Source organism: Fringilla coelebs (assembly GCF_963513975.1).
Source record: "Fringilla coelebs genome assembly, chromosome: 4".
In the NCBI taxonomy this organism is placed as follows: Eukaryota; Metazoa; Chordata; class Aves; order Passeriformes; family Fringillidae; genus Fringilla; species Fringilla coelebs.
This window is the reverse complement of record NC_140032.1, coordinates 37,902,594-37,925,246: the sequence shown is the minus strand read 5'-3', so window position 1 is coordinate 37,925,246 and position 22,653 is coordinate 37,902,594. Positions and strand designations below refer to the sequence as shown.

Below are 22,653 nucleotides of genomic sequence, written 5' to 3'. Positions count from 1 at the left end.
TCTCTGAACAGATTATGCAACAGTGGAAAGTGAAATGGATAAGAAACCTGGTAAAAAGTTTACTGTGGGAAGTTAAGAAAAAGGAAATAAAGAATAAAAGGGAATGAGAAAAGAAGCAGCATAGCCCAGAAACAACACTGTTTCCAAGAATTGATCATAGTTTCTCATCAGATGAAGTAAGAGATGTTTATCAAAGAAATAAGGATATAAAGAATAATCTATTAAAGGCAATTTTTTATTCTTATTATTAATAAGTTTATTCTCACTGCAGATTCCCACGATACTGCTGAACTAGAGTAAGTTTGGTATCTAAAAAACTTTAACCCTTCTCAGTGGGCAAAATTTTAATAATGACACCATAAAGCAATTATACAAAAAACATATACATATTTTGACAGTTAAAAGAATAAATATATATATATATACTTGTTTTTATTTTGTGGAAAAGCATGTTTTGACAGTTTTAGATTGAGACTGGCTGTAGCTGAAAATAAAAGAAACCAAACCTATTTTTCTTCAATAGGGCACTTGGAAGTTTGACAGCTCATCAAATTCATAACAAGAGACTTACTGTAATGGATAAACCAGTAAAGCTGACACAGAGATGATGACTGGAAAACAACAGAACCCCTAATGTCTGCCCTGTATAGAACTGCTTCGACACAGGGAACAAGGAAATGTGTGTCAGAAGAAACCTGGTTTTGCTTGTAGGGTGGTGGAAACCAAGCTGTACAATACAGGAGCCAGAAGATGTGAAGTACTACACAGCACTTGTGGCTGCAATGTTTCATTTTCCCCTGTGGCTGCCGGAGCAATGACTAGAATACTCAGACTTCAAAGCCAAACTGAAAACCCCCTCCCCCTTTCAGTTCAACAGTGTACTACATCATCATTGACCAGATTACAAAATTCAAGAGAGGTAAACAACTGGGATTTTTGGGAAGGGGAAGAAGAAGAAAACAACTACAATAAGAAGAAAAATTTTGGAAAAAGGAATATTCTAGGTCCAAATGGATTTTACAATCCCAACGCCCTCCCAGACATTTCAATTATGACATATGTACCAGTTTGTCCTAATTAAAAAACACCATCAATATATTTTAGATGTGACAGAAGCCTTCAGCTTCAAAATACAACAAAAGTGAAACGTTTGAAATGGGCCACTAGATTAAGATAGTATTAAAAAACCATGAGGGTAATTAAAAACAAAGCAATTTCTTTGTGTAGGTGTAAAGAAAAGCTACTTGAAGTATGTAAGTGGATAGGTGTAAGTACTTCCACAACACAGTAATACTTCCAACTGTTCAACCATACCAGCTATCTGTTCATATGGCAGAAATTCTGTTTTAATTTTAGGTCTCAGTTTTGTATCAGAATATATACAGGTATTTCTTTCTCTGATTCTTTTGAAATTTGAGAGGTTACAGGTTTGGGGATTTTTTGTTTGATTTATTGAGGTTTTGTTGATTTTTTTTTTGTTGCTGTTGTTGGTTGGTGTGGGTTTTTTTAAATTTTGGGCACCTAATATTTAAGGAACACATATGCAAATCCACACAAGAGAACTCTGAAGGTATCTCAGTTTAAAAGGCATGTTTTTTTCTCTTTTTCATACAATCAACATTCTTTTTTGAAGTCTTGCCTCTCCTGCCCCATGTTACATTCTCCACTACAATCTGCTGTTCAGCTGTGCGGACTTTGGACACCGGTGTGTAGTAAGCACTAAGAAATTTCCTGAGTCAGGTTTATTCATCATTACCTGTACAAAGCATAAGAGGGAGAGACAGTGTGAGAAGTAGAGAAACATAGACACAAGTGAAGCTACGGTTACAAAACAATCTAGAAACCACAATTCAGTAAGCAATAACACAAGAATATACTAAGTCTGTCACCAATAAGGTGACCATGACCAAAGCTGCCTTAAAACGCTACACACAAATATTGAACATCGTGTCATCTTGAATTAGTGAATTTAAGATAGTTGCACCTCAAGTGGCCTGCTTCAGTTAGAACAATCCTCTTAGGAAAGAGGAACAGAGATTTTCTCCCAATATTTCTTATTTGAAGAGTATAAGGCTTTTGAGACAGAAGCTCATGAAGATCCTTCTGTCTGTCACTTGTCCTCTATTCACCCCTATTAGCATAGAGCTTTTTAATTCAAGTGTCTGAAATGTATAGAATTACTTTTTCTTATCATTTTTGGATGCTACCACAGATTTGTAAAATACAGAATTAGAACTGACTCTAATAAAAATAGCCTCTTGTTAATCAGCATTTTGCCAGATGAAAGTCAGCTCATTTTAATAGGATTCACTCAGACAACAGCTTATAATTTATATGCCAACATTTCAGCAAATTTTCATTTAAGTCTTTTAGTACTAGTTTTAAACTATTCTTAAAGCAGAGTAGTAAGCAAAAGAAAATGGCAACACTATAATAACCATTTTCTTATTATTTTACATTGCCAGTCTTTTGGACACTTGAAAAATTGACTACTACAGTGCATCTTTCCAAATCTGCCACTAAATCAAGAAATTGTGCCTGAAAAATATTTTTCAGACATTTTCTCTGTCACACTTCTCTAATACAGCAAGAAAACAACATGGAAATGATTGTTCTTACCTAGCAGTTCTATATCAGTAGGAAAAAAAAATTGGGAAAACGTAATTTGGATTAGAATGAAAAAAAAACAATTATGGTTTTCTAACTAGTTTTAAGACACCCCCCAAGTATTCACATATAAAAGTCATAGAAAGCTGTACCCTTACTTGACCTTGTACTACCAATGCAACATATTTGTAAAAGAATTTAAAATATGCAGAAAGTACATATTGGTTAACATGCATTAGAATATTTTTTTAAAAATTGAAATGCATTAAATAGCGATCATTGCTTCTAAAGACAATGTATGATGTTTCTGATTTCTATAAAACTAATTAAAATTTTAGATTTCTTCTTTTTCTCCTCTCCAGTGAAAACTTTCATCATTAGAAATCTAAAAATACATAACTGCAGTTAAATTATTGACATGAGAGAAATGAAATAAAACCAAAACCATTCCGTTGCTGATGGTGCTCTGTGTGGATTTTTGTAAGTGTGACTCTGAAAGATGGAGCAACATCCATCTGCCTTTTAACCTCTGCTAAGCTGGGCAGGGCTCCAGGGTAAAATAAATTATTTTCATGTATTACTAAGACACCAAATAAGATGGATGGTACATATACATCAAGGTCTTCTGAAAAATGCTAATTATAGGATAAAGAGCTCCATGAAATTTCTGAAAAGGAGTGATGGTGTGACCTATTTAAAGTAACATTATAGAAAGCATAATACTATTATAACTAAAAGTTCATTAATTCTTAAGATAAAACTGGTTTTGATTCTGCAAGTTTTGTGCTGGATTTCCTTTCCCCATCTGTGAAACTGTTTTACAGAAATTAAATATTTATATTGTACCTTTTGTAGGCCAATTATTGTTACAGTTGACTGCACATGCCAATTCTGTTAAATCAGAGTGGTCAGCAAAGTTTGCCACATTTTGTTGCAGGAATAAAAATAACCTTTGTGGAAAATTTTAATTAATTTTGTCAATCAATATACCAAAGCACAAAAATGTTCTAAATTCTGTGATACTATGATGTTTTAAAAGTATACGAGAACCTATATTGTATATGACCAAGAAGGAACATAAGACAAGCCATAACTGTCAGGATACACTGAGATTACCTTCTTGGTAGGCTCCGTCTGCCATTACCAGATGAAGTATTTTGGCATACAGGTGTTTGTGTTCATTTCCAAGAACAGTCTGAACTACAGTTGAACAAACATCAATATTTTCATCTTCATCTTCAAGTATAGCCTAGTGGAAAGAACAAACCATGTTGCCAAAATTAAAATGGGTATAAAATGAAGTAGTCCAAATCTATTAAATGCAATTCATGGTTAAACCAGAAGATTTTCTCTTTAATGCAGTGGCCAGGCATTTTCTCTGATAACAGTTTAGTGTGCCAAAACAGATTAAAAGACTACAGAAAAAACCTTTTACTCTAGTTACACAAAGTAATTAGTTAACTGGCACAGCAGCAGTCCTACGTGCTTGTTTCTTCAAATATTTCCACTTGAGCTTACTCCACAAACCTTTATTTTCTCATAAACTTCAATTAATTTATCAAAGCCTATTTCCTGCTCCAGGTTATATCTCAACTCTTCTAAATGGCTGAAGATACTATCACATTCTTCACATTCGCTGGCAATCTCTCCATCACTATTATCTAGAAAGAAAGAAAACAACAGTAAAACCCCCTCATTTCTACATTCTTAATGTTGCTTCTAAATCTCTAGAACAAATATCCTTTAAAAGCAACCAAACAGGTAAGCTCAGGAGCACTGGACGATGTTGGCAGATGCTCTGACAATATGCAAGAAAATAGGAATAGTCCCTTTCTTGAAAAAAATCCTGAATCCCAAATGGGAAGCATCCAGCTATCCCCACTAAATCCCCACTCGGCAATCAGCCATAGGGGTATTCAGCCTGAAGGTAAACAAGGTATGGTCTTAAAGCAGAATTTTAGTTAGCTAAGTAGGTCAAGTTCCATATACCATGACTCTATAAATTTCTGAGGTGAAACTCATGAAGGGTTGGGGGCTGTCCCACACAAGGGAAAGGAGTTCCTTAATGAAGCAGCTGTCTTCTAGCAAAAAATGAGGACATGTATGTTACCCATCCAGTGCTTTCTGCCCTGATATACATCTTGTTCCATGTAGCAAGTCTAAAAAACCCAGTACTAATTTAACTACAGAGTTCCTTGTTCTTTTATAAGTGCATCTCCTTTGCGTAGCAAATTAAGTATGCCAAGTGGTGCAATAAGATACAGGAGAGACAGGAGAGAAATCAAGATAATTTTGCTTATAGGCTTCAGAAACCTTGAAAATAGGTTTGTAATGGTAAAACATGGCATAAATCTAACAAGAAGGATGTTTTAAAAAATACAAGACAGAATCTCTATGTAAAATTTCATTGTAAAATGCAGGAAAAAATACTTTCTTAAATAAGCATTCAAGTTTGGAGAGAACTTGTCTACCAGGGAAAAACTTCATACATTTCAGAGCGTATAATATCAAACCTTTCAATACTATTTCCTGGTAAATCACAGACTTCATGAGGTAGTATTAGAACTCTACTACTTACAATTCTTTTGTATGATTAGTGTAAGGTATAGTCCTGACCAAATCCCGTCCTTCATTCAAGTATCAACAGTAAAATCAATAAGAAAGTATCAATAAAATAAAAAGTTGTATATGGGTTAAAAACCCATTAGGTTATTTCTAATCCTCTATTTAACATCTAGATTTTGAGATGATTTTGTCTCAGGTTCTATCTGTTACCCTTTTGAAGGCTGGCCTGCCTAACTCCCTGCCCCAAGAATGAAACTTGAAAGTCTTATGGAATATCTAGAAGGTAGAACACTGGTGTTAAACTCCAGCACTTACAACAACAGCAGAATCACAGACACAGATAGTATTACATGTTATCAGTGTATAACATCAGCATGCCACAAAATTAAAGACATTAACAAAGTTTATTTTACCTTATAATAATTATTGGAATGTATTATTAGATGTTTGATTTGTTGAAAATTTTCTTCAATAAAAACTACACAAAAGCTTTGTTTTAGATGAGTTAGTGATTTTCTGTATCTTTTCATAACTACATTTCTAGCTGCACTTCATTTTCCAGCAATACTAAAATAATTCCATTTCCACAAGAATTTAAAATACAGAAATGAGACTTCAGGAAGTTGTGCATAGCTAATGCAAAATACTAAAAGCAGTAATTAATTTATCTGTCTCACTTTAGTCTGACTGCATTAATATCTAATTTTGGCTAAGGACAAGGTGAACAATTTCATGTTCCTTCTCACTGCCTGTTAAATTACTTAACTGTAACTTAAGCTGAATCCCAGATACTCCAGTCATGTCAATTGCTATTTCTTTTTCACACTTACAGCCATGAATTATTCAAGACATACAAAGCATTCTGTCTTTGATCTTCCTTGAAGCAAGTTTTAGACAATTTAGAAAAAAAGGCCCATCACTACCCAACAAACAGCCATGCTTTAATTTGCATAATGGAATATCGCTTAGATATTGACCGTAACATTCAGAAAGTCTGAATATAATCTGATTTTTTTAACTTATGTATAAAAATTATCAATTAGAGTTTTACTTTGTTATAAGTTAACAAAGCTAAAACATTATTCTGTGTCTGAATTTCTAATAAGAATAAATAACTTATAAAACAGGTATACAACAGAAATTATACCTGACTGCCATTCTTCATTAAGAGCACTTTCACTGCTGGGGTTATTTTCATCTCCTTCATCCAGCTCAGTACCATTTGTTATACATTCCATGGCATTAGCCTTTAAAGTAGACTCCTCTTCTTCACTCTGTTCCTCACTAGGCTGCTCCCTAAGCAACTGTTCCATTGAATCCCGGAGCTCCTGCAAATCTGTGTCTGTCTCTCCAAACATACTAAAGGAATGTGATGTAAAGTTTATATAATCAATACTTTGCAAGACAAACCCTGTAGAAAGAGCTCATTTCTTTTGTTAGCAGCAAATGGAAAAGCCAGTCTAGCTGGAGGGCAAAAAAAAAAAAAGAGATACCCTCCACCCTCCTCCCCCAGTTATTTGTGACCTCAGTTCAATATATACAGCATTGATACCTCTGTATCATGCAACACAGGGAATAAACAGATATCCCACAGTCTCATAAAAAGAGAGTAAGTCCTCAATTCAACTTTATTAGTAAGGCAATTTCAAAATCCTTGTATTTGTGCACTATTGTAGAACCCTGGCAAATATAACATTTTCAATCCAGATAAAAATGTGTCTGGAGCAAAACAGAGATCTAGATCTAAACAGACTAGATACATGAGACTATCAAAGCTGTGGGGAATAGTCAATTCCAGGGTCAGATTTTGAGGGACTTGAAGAACATTCTAATTAAACAGAGGAGGAGATAAATGAGCAAGATTCCCAGAACACAGAAAGAAAGGAAATATTCAAGAAATTTTTAGTTCTAGAAGAGCAATAGCAATCAACTTTGAGTTGCTTGAGCAAAAGGCAAGTTGCAGACACCAGACAGAGTAAGACATTGGATAGATTTTGGGAAGGAAATTTAGACAGCTATTGTACGCAGTGTACACCATTAGCTTCTGAATTCTCTGGAACAAGACATAAAGTAAATGGTGATTCAATACAAAATATTTAAAATCTGGGTAAAAACTCCATGCTGGTATAGTGTGTATAACAGATAGTGTCTAACCAAAAACATTCTTGAACTAAGATGCCTGTTAAAATACTTGATACACTCACATCTCCTCAGAGTCAGAGGGTCCTTCTTTGGCTTGCTCATCTTCTGTATCATCTGTTTCAAGATTATGTTGATGCTGCACATCCGCTACACTGGGAACATCAACTAAAGTTCTGTACAGTTTGTAAAGATCTGGGAGTGAACATGTTCTCAACATCTAGAAAGGAAACAGAAAGCTTGGTTGGTAGCAATATTAAGGACAGCTTGAGTTTACAAAACACTTTAAAATGAGATTTCACTGTTCTTCAGGCTTCCTGCTTCACAGCCAGAAGCTGTGCTAGTAGATTAGATCCTACAGGAAAAAAATAACTTGGTTTCCAGAAATGACAAGATATCTTTGCTGCCCTGTTCAGTGATTGTTTACGATGGCAAGGTAGTGATCATTCTAAAAGACTGCACAAAAGGGAGAAAGGAGATATGGCAAGTTAGGAATGTTTCCATGAACTCCTTCAGTAATGTCTCAGAAAAAGAGTGGAATTCCTCCACAAACACCCAGAACATAGAATGTTGAAGGGTGAAACCAGAGACTTTCACTGCTACATGAGACTTGCTGATATCATGAGCACAGTGCAGCTGAACTACAGGGCAGACATAGCTTGACAAATACAATAACCGGTTGAAAGAGTTGTGGCATCTCTCTGGCCTTATTCAACTTCAACAAGAAAGTAAGACTAATACAATAGAACAAAAAAGTATTTCTTTTTTGCTATTTGAACTTGCCTTTGGGTCATTTGCATCAAAAAGTCCTGTAGAAAGTCCAATCAACAGTGAACTTTTGCCTTTATTTCTTGCTGGTGATATGGAGCGTGAACGAGGTACAAAAGACTCTTCCTGTGAGGACTGAGCTGACAGAACTGGTGAGGCTGTTGATACAGCTGTGGGCTGTATTACCCTCTGGAATAAGGGTTCAGCTTTCTGAGAGTCACTGGAACAAGTTTCTGATGTGGTAAAAGAAACTCTGTTACAAATCTAACCAGATTAAACCTCTTAGATACTTAAGGAAAAGGTAACTGCTGTGAATACACTTAACTCTTATACAATTAAAGAGAAAAGTAGGTAGCACTTGAAAAGTATTAAAATATTTTTGAACATTTTATTAAATGCAATTACAATGTGAAATTTTCCCATTTTAACTTTTGGAGAATATACAACCCTCAGCTATAGCCTGCTTGTTCCCAACCCTTCTGTTTTCTCATTATCCAGTCCATGTCCGATACTGTGTCATCCATTTTCACCCATTGCTTATCACCGTATACCAGAACTCCTTGAAGTTATCTCAATACAGTTTGCCCAAACAGGGGAAAAAACCCATCTAGTTTGCTTAAGCCACGCTTAACTAGATGCAAGAGTATTATCAATGATACTTTACAGTATGGACTATGTTTTTTCCAAAGTTACTTCCCAGACCTCCAAGAACAAGCAATTCTTCTATGCAATAAAGATTGTCATTAGCAGCCACTTAAAACATTGAGCTGCAGCTCAGTATTAATTTGAAATGTGTATACAAACAAAGCAACACTTCTATTAAGTAAATAATCAGATCTCATAACATCCTAAATAGTCATGTGAAAAAGCTGTAACATTCAGAAGGTTGACGTTCATCAGTATGGGCCACTGTCCTGTTCATCTATGCACAGCGTAGCTTTCTTGTAACATGTTTTCCTCCAAAGTGACAAACATAATACCCACAATTTGTCTACCTAATCCATCAGAAATTCCCTTTTTAGAAGTAAGAACTGAAGAAGCAAATAAAAACTTGCTCATTTGGGTTTAATGAAGCGAGAAGGGATGGCTCAAGCACCCCACACTGCCAAGTCATGGAACAGGAGACTTGCACTGACCTGCTGGAGCTTCCTTTTGTGGTTGCACCTTGTTGAGTGCTTCTTTTTCTGAAGCTGCCTCATTCATTCCATCATGTTGTGCCCTATTATAACACATCACAATCAAGGAGAAATGCCATGTAAAAAATGGTCATTAATCTATTGATGTCATCAAGTGCAGTAAAACTAACACAGCAGCAAGCAATGAAGCTTTAGCTAAGGGTAATTTTAACTGGCATGTCCAAATAAAACTCAGTTAAGGCTCAGTTGTTTGAACTGGAGAGAGAGGTTGGAAGAGAGTACTTACGCATCTTCTTTCTCTTTCACCCACACTTCATTAACAGTACTAGGGAACTCCTTATTCTCCTTACTCTTGTGCATTTTATCTTCCATTTCTTCCAGCATCTCTGCTTCCAAATCATCAGACTCTAAAATTAATAGTCATTTACCTTATTAAAAATTAATTCCAATCAGGCAAAAAGATGGGGAAGTACACATTTTAAGATTACACTTAAATCCTTCATCTTAAATAATTTTGCAGAAATAGCAGAAGTTTTGTAATCCCAGAGCTAAAAGTTTCGGTTTTTTTCTGATACCAGAAGAGTATCTTAAAGCCCCAATGAACCATGTCTTCTAAAAACCTCAGTAACATGCCCCCAGAGATCAAAAGGATGCTGGTATCATATAGGAGAAAAGATACCAGCACAATTGATGGGGAGAAACAAACCAAAACGCCACCAAATTAACAACAAAAAATTTGAAGCACTTTAGAATTCTACTTGTAGTCTAAAATTTTCTACAAGCCCATAAAAAAATGTTTCAGGAAATCTCTAAATACATTACTGAATCAGATTACAACACAGGCATAGAAAGCACTTGGTCCTACCTAAAATGTGTTAATTAAACCTGCACATTTCTTATGGGAAGATATAAAAGCATACAGGATTGTTACTTCACTTACTGCATTCAATGAACAGATTTTAAGTAGAATTACTGATGAAATGAGTTACCATCCAGCATAATAGCTTTGCTCTGCACCAGGGTGGGTCCAGTTCTTTGAGATTCTTCTGGTACAGTTATGACAGACTTTGTAACACCAACTGGTACTGCAGACTGAACTCCAACAGGAGAAAAGGCCTTCTCTTCCTTCTCCTCTGATGAAGACTGATGATCTCCTTCAAGAAGTTCTGCAGTACCTAACAGAAAACAATTCTATTATGTAAACAGTGCTTTACTATATTTGGATAATAAACTACAATGTGGCTAATAAGGTAAGTTGGGAATTTTTCTTTCTTTAAAGGAAAACAGAAGAAAAAAATTGCATGCTTTTAGTACAACTATATAAAGAAGAAAGCTGAAATATTAAAATCTGAATTTCTTATATTACATTATCATTAGTACAAGCTTATATTGGAATACATGTAAGTCCTTTTGTCCTTAGAAAGAACTAAGGGCAGGAGTTGACTGGGTGGAAAAAAAAAATAAAATCAACTGATATGTAAGTCACATGCTGCCTACAAAGTTACAGGAAGCATCTAATGAAATATTCAGATGATGACATCCTTTCAAAAAATAGGATTGTTTCTATTAAAAGGCAAAGTTTAAGACTTTTCAGCGAAATGAAGATCCTTTCCTTTCAGCACACCCTGGTTAATTTCTTACCACTTCACTGAGTTTGAAATATTTTGGTGTCCTCCAGTATCAGCTTGTGCTTACATTCAGAACTGAGGCAACACCCAGAAGTAGAAAGCAAGAGAGAATATAAGAATATGCTTCTATTACTTCAAAATCTTTCTCAGTAGATAAACTGTCACTACACTTGCAGTGCAGATAATTACCCACTGTGCTTACCATTTATCTCATCTTGTTCCTCAAGGATGTCAGTTTGCAGCTGCAGCTCTGCTTCTCCTAGGATCCTCAGAACTGAATCAGTTGGGCTTTTGCCCCAGACTTTCCTGTGAGGTTCACCAATATCTAACCTAATTACTTCTCCCAGAGTTTGACCTGTTGGGACACAAACACAAATATAAAAACTTTTCTAAATTAGAAATTTTTATTCATTTTCTATATAATAAATAATCAAACAAACAACCTCCACAAAACTTAAAAGGTGACAAAGCCAGAACTCATGTCACCTCACTGCAAATCAGACAGCCTAAAGACTGTACTTATCTAGAACTTTTCTTCTGCCAATTCCAATCAATAACAGAGTTATTCAATACCAGTTGACATATGCAACTTAATAGCAGCAGCAGCAGCTCTTTTCAGAAATTCAGACACTCCAAAAGAAAGCAGTATGAGAAATGTTTATCATTGGCATGGAATGGTCTTGAACTTTACTTGAAATGGTAAACTAGAAAGTTTCTTGTCCTGCCATCCTTGGACATATATTTCTGTTAATTCTCCCTCTAAAGAAAATAGGATACAAAGCGACAAAGAAAACCAGAGTAAAAGAAGTTTCTTGATTCTAGCACTATAAAACCACTATGCAAAGATGCAAGTCTGTCACATTCTCCATGATTATTTCTTTCTACAACGTGAAACAGACTTTTAGTAAGATATAGTGAAACCAAGAAAAAGAGGTTGCAACCAAAATACCAGAGAAGACAAGTGGAAAATCTGGAATAACAATCTTGATTTAAGAAAAGAAAACTAAGAAAGGCTTAACAGAAGTTATAGATCTAAATCGAGAAAAACCCTCAGTTGTTTTTTTACTACTGCTATTACAACAGGATTCTCAAGTTAAATACAAAAACTTTCATATATTTTAAATACTTTTTATTCTTTCCATTAAATTAGTGCCTATTTAAAAGATACGAAGAAAGGAACCACTCATTTAATTAGCTAACTGTTGCTGAAATGATGAAATTATTTATTGAATTTCCTACAGGATGTTTAACTACTCAGCCTGTGCCTTATTCCTTATTGAAGGGAATACATAACCACCCACTTTTTATAAGTGCATCACATGTAACTGATAACAATATGATAATAATAAAGAGTACTTGGTTTATAAAAACGCACAGTACACATGGCAAACTGATTTACTAATACCATGGTGACAAAAAAACCCAAAAACTTACACTCTGCTCCAGAGAAAGAATCTTCCATCGACAGCTGAGCTAGAGGAACGACCAACTCAGATGCCCCAGATTCCCATTTTTTGCGATCTCCCAGAAATGGCTGGTCACCTTGTTGTTCCTTACCATCTTCAGATCCAGCTGATTCAGAGGTATTTTTACCCTCCTTTTTTCCTTTCTCATTTTCTTGAGCTTTAAGATTTTGATTTAATCTTCTCAGAATTTCTCGCTTATTCTGAAAGAAGGACCAACGTATGTATTAAAATAGCACCTTTCTTGAAAGGATACCTAAATGACACTATATAATTTGACATACTTGTATTGCAAAATCTGGCTTTTTTAATTCCTCCTCAGACTCCTGGACAGCAGTTATTACATGTTCATCCTTCAAGTCCCATAAGCATGAAATAGAAAGTAGAAGAACATGTCAGAAAAAAATTATCTTGAGAATAGCAATAGACATAATAAAACCTTTCCCACGACAACTGCGGGTAGACTGAAATAAAATGCTTGATTACTCTGTTTTATTCTGTCCCAAAGACAGAATTTCAAGGACACCTTCCATCTTTGAACCAATCACTATCTAAAAGTGATGAGCCAGTGAATCACTCAATTTAAACAGACAAATGAGATTTTAGAGGACGGAACATGTAGAGATAAAGCCAGATCCGACCTCTACAGCAAGATAGTACCAAATTCCTATGCTAAAAATGAGTTATTCTACAAGAGAACCAAAAAAGTGGCAAGGACAGAGTCAAGGATAATTTATGAAGAAAAAACAGCAGGAAAAAGAGACAAATTTGGTGGTTTGTAAATAAGCAAACTACATACTGAAGGGAAAAATGTAGAATTTACAGTCTGTGTACAAGGCTTGTATTCTCCAATTCAAATTGCTCTGTGTGTTATTTTTTAGTCTGTTATAGTCACTGTCTTGCATTACTGTGCGACAAACTGTCCACGTGCAAAAGAAATGCTTTATTAAAAATATTATTTAAGTATTTGTCCAAAATATGATTTATTTTTCCAGCTATCAACTGACATCTTTCAGTGTATAACATTTTATATTTTACATATATTCTTTAGTTAAGTTTCACTCTATTCCCATAGCTATAGCCTTCAGGCTTGAATACAATATGAAGCACCACACTACACTGAAATGTACAAAGAGCTTAGGCAAGTGTACAAAAGCTAGCATTCAAATTAACATCGACTGTGTTAAAAATTCAAATTGTACAAGGTTACACTCATCTGCTCAGTATCACAATTGTAACATAAAGCTGTTGAGGTAAACATGTAAGTTTTTACAATATCAGGACTGATAACATGCAGAATAGAAATCAGGATACTCTTTTAGACAGCAAGAAGAGACAGTACTAACAGACTCAAGAATCTTAAGCTTTGTCTTCTCTGTAATATTCAGCACATTCAAGCTCACTGAAAACAATCAATTGTTAATATAACATATTCCTATCCTTCAAAATTTATCTGCTCACTTCCACCAAGTAACCAACTCATTAAATCCTCTCTTCAAGGGGCTGATGAAAATGCTGGAAGTTGATGTCTTCTTTGACTGAACATAACTGCCCTGATCAAAATGGAAGCTGCCACCCAGGGCTCATCACAAGCTATTTTGCTCAGAACATGAATTTCAGTTTCAGCATACAGATGTGTTTCAACAGCTTTCAAGCTCTGGTTTCTTTTTATATATTTTTAAAATTTCCCTAATTAGAAGCAACAAATATCCTTACCATCTTCTTTTCTAGCTAACCTATACATTTTCTCTAAACATTCTCCTTCCAGTCAGTATTTATTACCTTTCCATTCATTTTACCCTCTTTGCAAAAGTACCTACCACACCCACTTCCTTCAAAGCAGAAGTCATGGAGATGACAGGTACACCAGGCTTCACTGGAAGTTGTGGCTTAGGAACAGCTGCTCCAGGCTCTTGTAGTCCATTCATAGGACTATGTTCTGTAGCTTCCACATGAAAAGGCACATTAGAGTTCTTCACCCCTTTTGCAATCAGCTGTATAGATGCAATGAAAAAAAATGAAAAATTTTTTTCAGGACTTTACACATTAAACACAGTATTATCAATTAGGCTCACATAATCCTTACAAAAGGACAATAATGCCACACATTCATACAAAGGACAACTGCCCACTGTATGTCAGTTTGTCAGCTTCACATCCTGCTTTTTCTAGTCATAGTATTACTAGTTGAACTTGTTCCATAGCACACACAAGTAAAAGAAAATAAAATAAGTTTTGGTCATTAACAGATGATTAATAAGATAGTTGGGGTGATCCTAATGATTCTTAGGTAGGATGTTCAGAAGTCTTCCTGCAAGCATACCTAAGATTAGGCTTCTAATTAGGGAATTCTGACTGACACAAGATACTCTCTCCAATTTCAGAACTACTTCTCTTGAAAAATCACAATACGGGATTTTATTTATACAAAGATATGGTCTTACAAACTTTGACTGCACGTAACAGGTTTATTTTCTTACATGTTCTTCCCAGGCTCTTTTCTCTCTTTCATATGCTTCCTTTCTCTTTCGCTCCAACTGTTCCTTCAGAATTGCTGCACGAGCATTTGCTTGGGCCTACAGTAAACAAGCAAAAAAGGATCAACTTAAAATCATCAGCAGCCTATTTGATGGAACATTTTAAGAAGGAATATTCTTGGATTACTCATCTCTCTTGCTCTCACTACTGTATCGACTGTGAAAGGAGCACTCCCCTGACAAAATCACCACACGTATAATAACTGATCATCTATACTGAAATAATGGCAACTCCTCAAAATTTAATTGCAGTTCTTGATTTGCATGGTTGTATTTTTAGTATACATAGTAATCTTAAATGGACTAATGTAAAATTAGAAACTCTACTTAAAATTATCTTTGAAGACAAATGCATTAATCAAAAAATATTAAATATTATGTTTAAATTTTACCAACTTATACACAAAAAGCTTCATGTGCTGTTTCACCTCCAGTTTTCAGGTTAGGCATGGGGTTAGCTTGCTTTTACACTGTACTTTGCAGATGGTGGGGGGAACATCATAGAATGGATAAGAGCAATAGTTGCTATGTACAGTATTGTGAACTAGTTATTGATATAAAACCACCACATAGAATAAAGTTCTAATTAAACACTGTATTTCTATGAAATGCATCTGTTTTAAATGTAATTCATCACAGGGCTATATAACTCAAGTTTCAATCCATACATAACCAATGTCAGCCCATTTAAGGAGTTTTGCCTTCCTTTATTAGTTAATTAAAATAAAGGTGTTGTCTAAGGTACATCTCCCTTACCCTTTCAGTCTCAAAATGCTGTTTTAGTTATAACAAATTGCCATTAGGACTAAAGCTACCCTAGAGATAAATCTCAAAGACTGGGATATAGAAAATCCTTGACTTGCAAGGATGTCTCAGCCTGTTCTAAAATTACCAAGATAAAGCAGCTGAACACATTTGTTAGCTCTATACAGTTGAACTCCCCTCATTCCCCTCATAGCGGATACATGAACAAACTATTGATAGCAAAATGAAATTTAAGAAAATTCATGAGATATTAAAACATATTTGACAACAGTAACTTCCATCACCTCCCACTCTACACTTACCTTCTGCGTTTCTATCTTCTTGCGTTTCAGTTCTGCTTCCTCACTAGAGTCCTGCCCATCAGAACTGGCAGTTTCATTCTGCAAAGTGAAAGTCTTCATGGAATTATCATCAGTTCATGTATTTAAAAGCTGAGTGATATGAGTGCCTAGTCAGATTATTTTAACCGACTATATGATTAACATGGGTCAGTTTCACTAACTCCTTGCTTAAATGCAACGTTTACTTGAACAGAGCTTCATCTCTGAGATCAGTGGGGGTTTTATTTGTTTGGTTTTTCAGGGAGGGTTGGTTTTAAAAGATGTGAAGCTTTAATAAGTCAGGAAAAAAGTAATGTGCCTCTTGTTGCAAGGAAAGTAGCCTACAATGCCAGGCTCTCACCTGCCACCCCTCATCACTGCTCCATGTTCTGCAGGTGAGGTATACAAGAAAGGTTTGATGCTCTAGAATTCCGGTTTTTTTCACAATATATAGTGTCTAAAATATATGTCTATATAAAACTGCCTAAAACAAAGTCTTCCACCAGGGGTAAAAGAACACACCCCACACTCAACTTCCATAAGTATTTAAGATTATTTTTAAACCAACCTTATCTCCACGAAGTTTTGCTCTAATCTGTTGACGTTCATTAAAGTTTTGTAGCCGGATCTGTCTCAGTCTTGCCAAATATTCCTAAAGAAATTAAACAAGTTTCAGCTCTTTGGAAACTCTTTCCAGTACAGTTAACTTAAAACGTATCAGATTCCATAAAAAAATAAAATGGGTGAACCACCCTCCAACATTCTTGTTATCACTTCACCAGCATATACTAATCTCCAGAAAAATTCTCATGTAATTAAAATATGGAAAATGGAATGCATGTTTATCAGTATTAATTAAAACTACACGTTACATTACTGAAAGCTAGGAAAGGTTGCATTTATCACAACAGGATTAGGATATAGCTATACCTATGTGTATCAAATTCAAGAACCTCTCTGAGAAAGATTGATGTAAGCAACAATTATTTTGATTATTTTAAAAACAAAACCAATTAAACACACCCAAACTTTAGTACATTAACAGTAAATTATTTCCTAAAAATTAAGAAAATTCTTTAATTTTGTTACATAGACGGAATCATGCAGGAAAACTGGGCACAGTCAAGGTCAAAATAGTGCTATTTTTGTGATGAGCAAAGTGGCAAACATGCAGCAAGCATACCTCTTCCTCCTTGTTTCTGGATTTCCTTCCTCTTGCAGAAATGGACCTGCCTCCATAGGTATCTGCCAGGTTTTGCAGTGTACCCTGTTTGCCATTTAATGGTATCAAATTTAAGGTGGCTGGGGCAGCAAAATTATCTCCTTTTTCCAATAACGGTTTACTTATAAGAAACCAAACCCATCAAAGATCTGCAGATGTTCTGAAGTTAACTAATAAGCCCTTTCCACTTAGATGAAACATATGACAGCAGTAACTAAAAATTCTGAGCAGCCAAAGAGAGAGATAAGACCTCTAAGAATATAGTTGCCTTTTCCCTTCAATTCTGATTTTCTGATATTATAGAAAATTTAGGTTAGAAAACTAAATTGTGATGGATATGAGTTTTCTACATCTGCATTATATAAAAATGGTGGCACAGGGTTGGGATTTCTGCCATTGCTGAGTTAAGCCTAAAATAGAAAGTAGAATCTTTTTGCGTTCTTAGATTAAGCTTTTTTAACAATGATGACTCAAAAATCTAATAAAGCACTTAAATATGCTCATTACACCTAACAAGCTGTTCCAGATTGCAAGGCAATATGTATTCTATTGCCATCTGTATGGCAGTTGTCTGGTGTCAAGTGGGCAATACTCCTTATCTCTCTTCCGGAGTGATCAGGGGGCATCTGCTGATAAGGGGCTATTGAATGTCACCACATGACTGATAAGAACTATAGCATCCCATTGTGAGATGCTCCGCCCAGAGGGAGGAGCCAAGCAGTGCCATGCCGATATAAGCTGCAAGGTTCTGACACCAAGACGGCCTTTGCTCCACTGGACTACCCAGAGGAACAATAGCTGCTTCTACTTCCACGGATCTGCGGATCTGCGGAGGAAAAATACACTCCTTTCCTACAGGACTCCCCTGCTCCAACAGAACCACGCCTGACACTCCAGGAGGACTGCAGCCCCTTTTCCAACTAGACTGCTACCAACACCCTGACCCACAGGGTGTCAGGTTGTGTTCTGACTCTGACAGTGTTGTTCTAGTGTATTGCATTGTTGTATTTTATAATTTTATATTTTTTCCCTTCCCTATTAAAGAACTGTTATTTTCTGCTCCCATATTTTTTGCCTGAGAGCCCCTTATTCATAGCAATTCGGAGGGGTGGGGAGGGTTTGCATTCTCCATTTCAGGGGAGGCTCCTGTCTCCTTTAGCAGGCACCTGTCCTTCCAAACCAAGACACAAGCTGTGCTAAATGTCTAATACACCTGCAGTGTATAGTCTTGGTTCATGTGATGTACACTGTTACTTGTCACCAAAAGGATTTCAACCTTTAAGAAAGTTCTACATAGAACAGTACAAGAAACATTTAATTTCATGTTTTCTGCTTGGATTAAAATCAAGAATACTTGAATTATTTTACTAATGATATACCACAATGTTTTTTCTGAAAAGGTTAAAAATTCCTTGATTTGTTAGTGCAACATACAATAAAGACAGCAAGCACACATACATAGACCTTCTGCCTCATAAAATGCCTAGGGCTTTGGCTTTCTCAAGCTTGTGTGTAGAGAACCATCAGTAAGTAAATATTCCAGTGAGGCTATTGACTGAATCCAAATATTCTGGTTAAATAATCTCTCGGATTAAGAAAAATTCTTAGCTCAAAGAAATAGCACACTACTGCACTTTAGTGGTTTAGTAACCAGGGGATCGGAGAACAAATTAAAGGAATTTTGTGGAAGAGTAGTTACTATACATTCATAAGGGCCCCATGAATGTTGGTTTCAGCTTGAACATTAAGCAATACAAAATGTAAAAGAATATTTTCCATATTCATCTTTCCAGAAAATATTTAGTTTTATTTTTAACTTTTTAATACATGTTCCTGAGCTTTAGAAAAGCTTACTGGCACTTTTGAAGGAACTTCCTTGTTCTCGGTTCTAGCATTGAAGTTATTTTAGGTATTTCCATCACTGATGGTGATTTATATCACTGCTCTTAAGAAAGAAACTAGAAGCAAGATTTTTGAGAACTGATTTTCTTTGTAGATTGTTAATTTTACCCATCTGCTACATTAAATTTTTGAAGACCAGGACTCATGTTTTGCAATGCCACACCGCTACAGTGGAGTAGCAAATTAGGTCAGCAGCTGTCTTAAGAAACAGATGTCTGTAAGTACTATTGACTCAACTACTGAGTCAAATTTAGACTGTCAGCTGAAAATTAAAATTGACAGCAATTATACTTATAGAAGCTGGGTAAATTAGTGCCAGTCATCAGACAAAAGGCTATTAGCTGATGATTTCTCCTTTCAGATCAACAGTGTCCAAACAACAGTCCCATCCCTATATGAGAACAACTGCCAGCTAGTCAAATTATTTTCCTGCACAAATAGAAGGAAGCTGCTGATAATTTCCACTTTCAAAGACAAATCCAGAAATGGACTTGGTACTCTGGCTTCAAGTTATAAGTCTTAAACATCTGAAAGTTACTTTTTTAACTGTTCAGTAACCTCCCTGTTTTATTATGGGAACCATCTGAGATTAAAACATTTAGGCTCATTGAACACATTAGAGAAAACTGAAAAACTAACATGAATAGTTTGGTATCTTAAATTAACTGATGTCATAAATTCATATTAATGCCAACAAAATAAAGAACAAAATGGAAGCAGTACTGGTACTGCTAACAACTTTCCAAGAAGGACTGGTACTAACAACGACTTGCCCAAGAATAGGTAGTGACAAGAATTGCTCATTTTTTTCAAAATTATTTACAGGTCTTGAAGGTTTTAAAAAACAGAACCATAGTTTTAGAGAGACTCATTTTACAACATATATACTAATCTAAGGATACTTCACCATGAAGGCAGTGAATCAAAGCACATAAAAATTGCTCACTGTAAGTGAAATAATCCCTGACATTAAAACCTGGCTTTAAATCATAATCTGATTATCAGGTATAACTCATGAGGTGATGCTGTAAATCTGCAGGCAGTCTTATCTCACTGCTACTCCAGCACAGTCAGTTCAATTTCAGCAGCTGACAAAGATATTGTCACTGAATTGCATAGGAATAGTGTAGAAAAGCACAAAAGAAGTAAAACCTTCCGCGTTATCAAAACCCATAGTCATTTCCAATATGTGTTTTAAACAAACTTCCTAAAGGAATATTGAATTTAGAACTATAAAGAACATTTTATGACACTATCTTGTACTTAATTTCTAAAGAGTAAAGGTTTTCTAAGATTCAACATTGACTGATATGGATGAATTTATAATACCTTTCCAATAAGCAGAATGTGTTTCCCTAGCATGCACCACTATGTCTGATCATTAGCTGTATCAGTTTAATCAAACTTCATTTTCGGTTCAAGCTACTGTATGACATGAAGTTTAATTTTAACCAAGACTCCAAAGTATAAACAGAAAAAGAATATAAATTAATCTTCCAAAATTGACAATAGCAAGTTAGACACATGCAAACAAAGATAATTTGTTAGTAAGCTTGAAGTAATGAGAAATGTACTACACGATTATGTTATGTTTTATTAAAATTAGCAACAAAATGCAGAAAACTTATCTCCCATTCTCTCTGGTTTTTTCAACACTTAAGGAAAATATTTAGTCAGCATTTCATTTATGCTGCTACTCCAAAGACTCACAAAGCATGCTGAAACAGTAATACACACAGGAAGACCAGATTTCATACCATGTGTCCCTGAGCTCGAGCTTTGTTTTCCATGGCTTCTCTCTTTCGTTGCCAGAATTCTTCAACTTGCTTTGCTCTATCTGCAGCTATCCATCCTTTTTGCCTGAGTAATTTCAACACAGCAAGATAAAAGTCTCTGAAATGTGACACTTAAACACCACCACTCCCACTGTCTTCCCCCTCGCACTTATTCTAACTAGAACACACAGGAATAAAAGCGACTTTATATGAGTAAGACATCTTAAAAAAATGCCTTTCATCAGCCAAAATACAAGTCACACTTGCACAAAATGAAGGAAAATAGGTGTAGTATAAGTGAGAAAAACTATTAAAAAAATAAATCCACACCACTGTATTGTTGTCCTTCCAGATCCTTGTCATTGAAAGAAAAATGAATGTCAAAACACAATCTTGGTATGACTGTTTCTGGAAGTGTCTCAGCTTGTTTCAGTACTGTTATAATTTGTGAAAAAGAAGATTCCTTCAAGATTTCTCTTCAGAGATGAGCAAGAACTCATCCCACAAGCCAATCAGTAAGGTCAATACTGTGACAGCCTTTCAAGACTGTCCTACGTTTGCAGTAAGAGCTTCTACTACTTAAGGAATTACTACAGTGCTACTATTCTCAGAGTGTTCTGGCAATTCCTTTTAGAGAATCCTGGGGGATTTTTTTGTTTGTTTTCAAAGGGTCCATGAAGGAATTTTCCTACCCTAGAATTAGCCATAACAAGATGATTGTTTTTTGACAAGTTTCACCCCAGGTCAGGGACCTGCTTGGGAAGACAAGAAGGCTACACTTAGTTCACCATAAGTGAGCATCCTGCAACTCTACGAGTACATTTATAACATCATAGAGGAACCAGATTCTGACAAATTCATCAGAAGTAAACCCAGAGAAGTTTAGTACTAAAATAAAACCAAAACACTGAGAAATGGTTTAAGATATTCTACAAATGATGGAATGATGAGGCCTTTCCAAGGTTCCCTGAGCCTCCTTTAACTGAGGATGACTGTGGGTTTGGCAACAGTCAGGAAGAAACTGGAACGTGCTGATAGCAATAACCCATTAGACATAGGCAGTTAAAGAAAGAATCATTTTGCAATACAGGAAGCTCTAGTAATTCATAATTAATTAGCACACTAATTAAAATACCCCCATTTTATCATTTTGACCCTTCACCCCCCAATCAAAAAGGAAATGAATTTTTTTCCACATGCTACAATTCGTTAAAAGGAAGACAGAGATAAAACCACTTTGATACAATAAAACAAACGCTGCTCTGAAAAGCCAAGACAATCCACACAGGTGTTACTGGTAAAGAAACAAACACTTGCCAATCTTTGTACACATACCTAACTCACTAAAAGATTTTTACTCTACCTTTTAGCTACATATGAACTCAATTGGTGGATATTGAAATCTGTGCAAAGGCCTGTCACACAGCTGAAGTCTGTCACACATCACGAACCTTACAGTGTTGGAGGAGAGGTCTTTCCAAAAAAACCCAAACCAAGACAGTCCTATTGGTCTCAAACCAAATTCACAGGAACATCTTATCTCAAAATTTTATAAAAATTTTTTTCTTACTCTAAAGGTGAGTGACTCATTTTCCTAAAACATTTCAACTAGATTTCTTCTGGGCTGCACTTCTGCCTGAGATAATCTTTCAAAGTTGTTGACAGTGAATATATTTAGCTTTACAGTAGTGGAAGTACAATGAAAGACTTCAACTTGAAGATTTCTCAGCTTCTTCAATATATGCCCTAAATTGACTATCTTTAACAAAGTTCTTGTTATTTAAATTCTTTCTTTGAGCGAAACATCATGATCACTTCCCTTCAGC

At 35.4% G+C, this 22,653-nt stretch overlaps 1 protein-coding gene across 9 annotated transcripts in view; it reads right to left on the bottom strand.

Annotated features, from left to right (window-relative positions):
• Positions 1-306: 306 nt before the first annotated feature.
• The window catches only part of NEK1 (NIMA related kinase 1), a 44,280-nt gene continuing 21,933 nt past the window's right edge, over positions 307-22,653 (bottom strand). For 2 of the 9 annotated variants that reach the window (XM_084204555.1, XM_084204556.1), the window contains exons 17-34: positions 20,810-20,912; positions 17,112-17,195; positions 16,497-16,580; positions 15,911-16,003; positions 14,787-14,882; positions 14,127-14,300; positions 12,591-12,659; positions 12,278-12,509; positions 11,046-11,198; positions 10,205-10,390; positions 9,502-9,622; positions 9,216-9,298; positions 8,095-8,312; positions 7,377-7,531; positions 6,320-6,531; positions 4,126-4,268; positions 3,724-3,856; positions 307-1,756 (exon numbers count right to left, since the gene is read on the bottom strand). In XM_084204555.1, coding sequence (XP_084060681.1) covers positions 1,743-1,756; positions 3,724-3,856; positions 4,126-4,268; positions 6,320-6,531; positions 7,377-7,531; positions 8,095-8,312; positions 9,216-9,298; positions 9,502-9,622; positions 10,205-10,390; positions 11,046-11,198; positions 12,278-12,509; positions 12,591-12,659; positions 14,127-14,300; positions 14,787-14,882; positions 15,911-16,003; positions 16,497-16,580; positions 17,112-17,195; positions 20,810-20,912 — 2,353 coding nt within the window. In that variant the 3' untranslated portion in view covers positions 307-1,742. The remainder of the gene's footprint in view (positions 1,757-3,723; positions 3,857-4,125; positions 4,269-6,319; positions 6,532-7,376; positions 7,532-8,094; positions 8,313-9,215; positions 9,299-9,501; positions 9,623-10,204; positions 10,391-11,045; positions 11,199-12,277; positions 12,510-12,590; positions 12,660-14,126; positions 14,301-14,786; positions 14,883-15,910; positions 16,004-16,496; positions 16,581-17,111; positions 17,196-20,809; positions 20,913-22,653) is intronic. The other 7 variants (XM_084204557.1, XM_084204563.1, XM_084204558.1 and 4 more) reach the window with 7 other exon arrangements.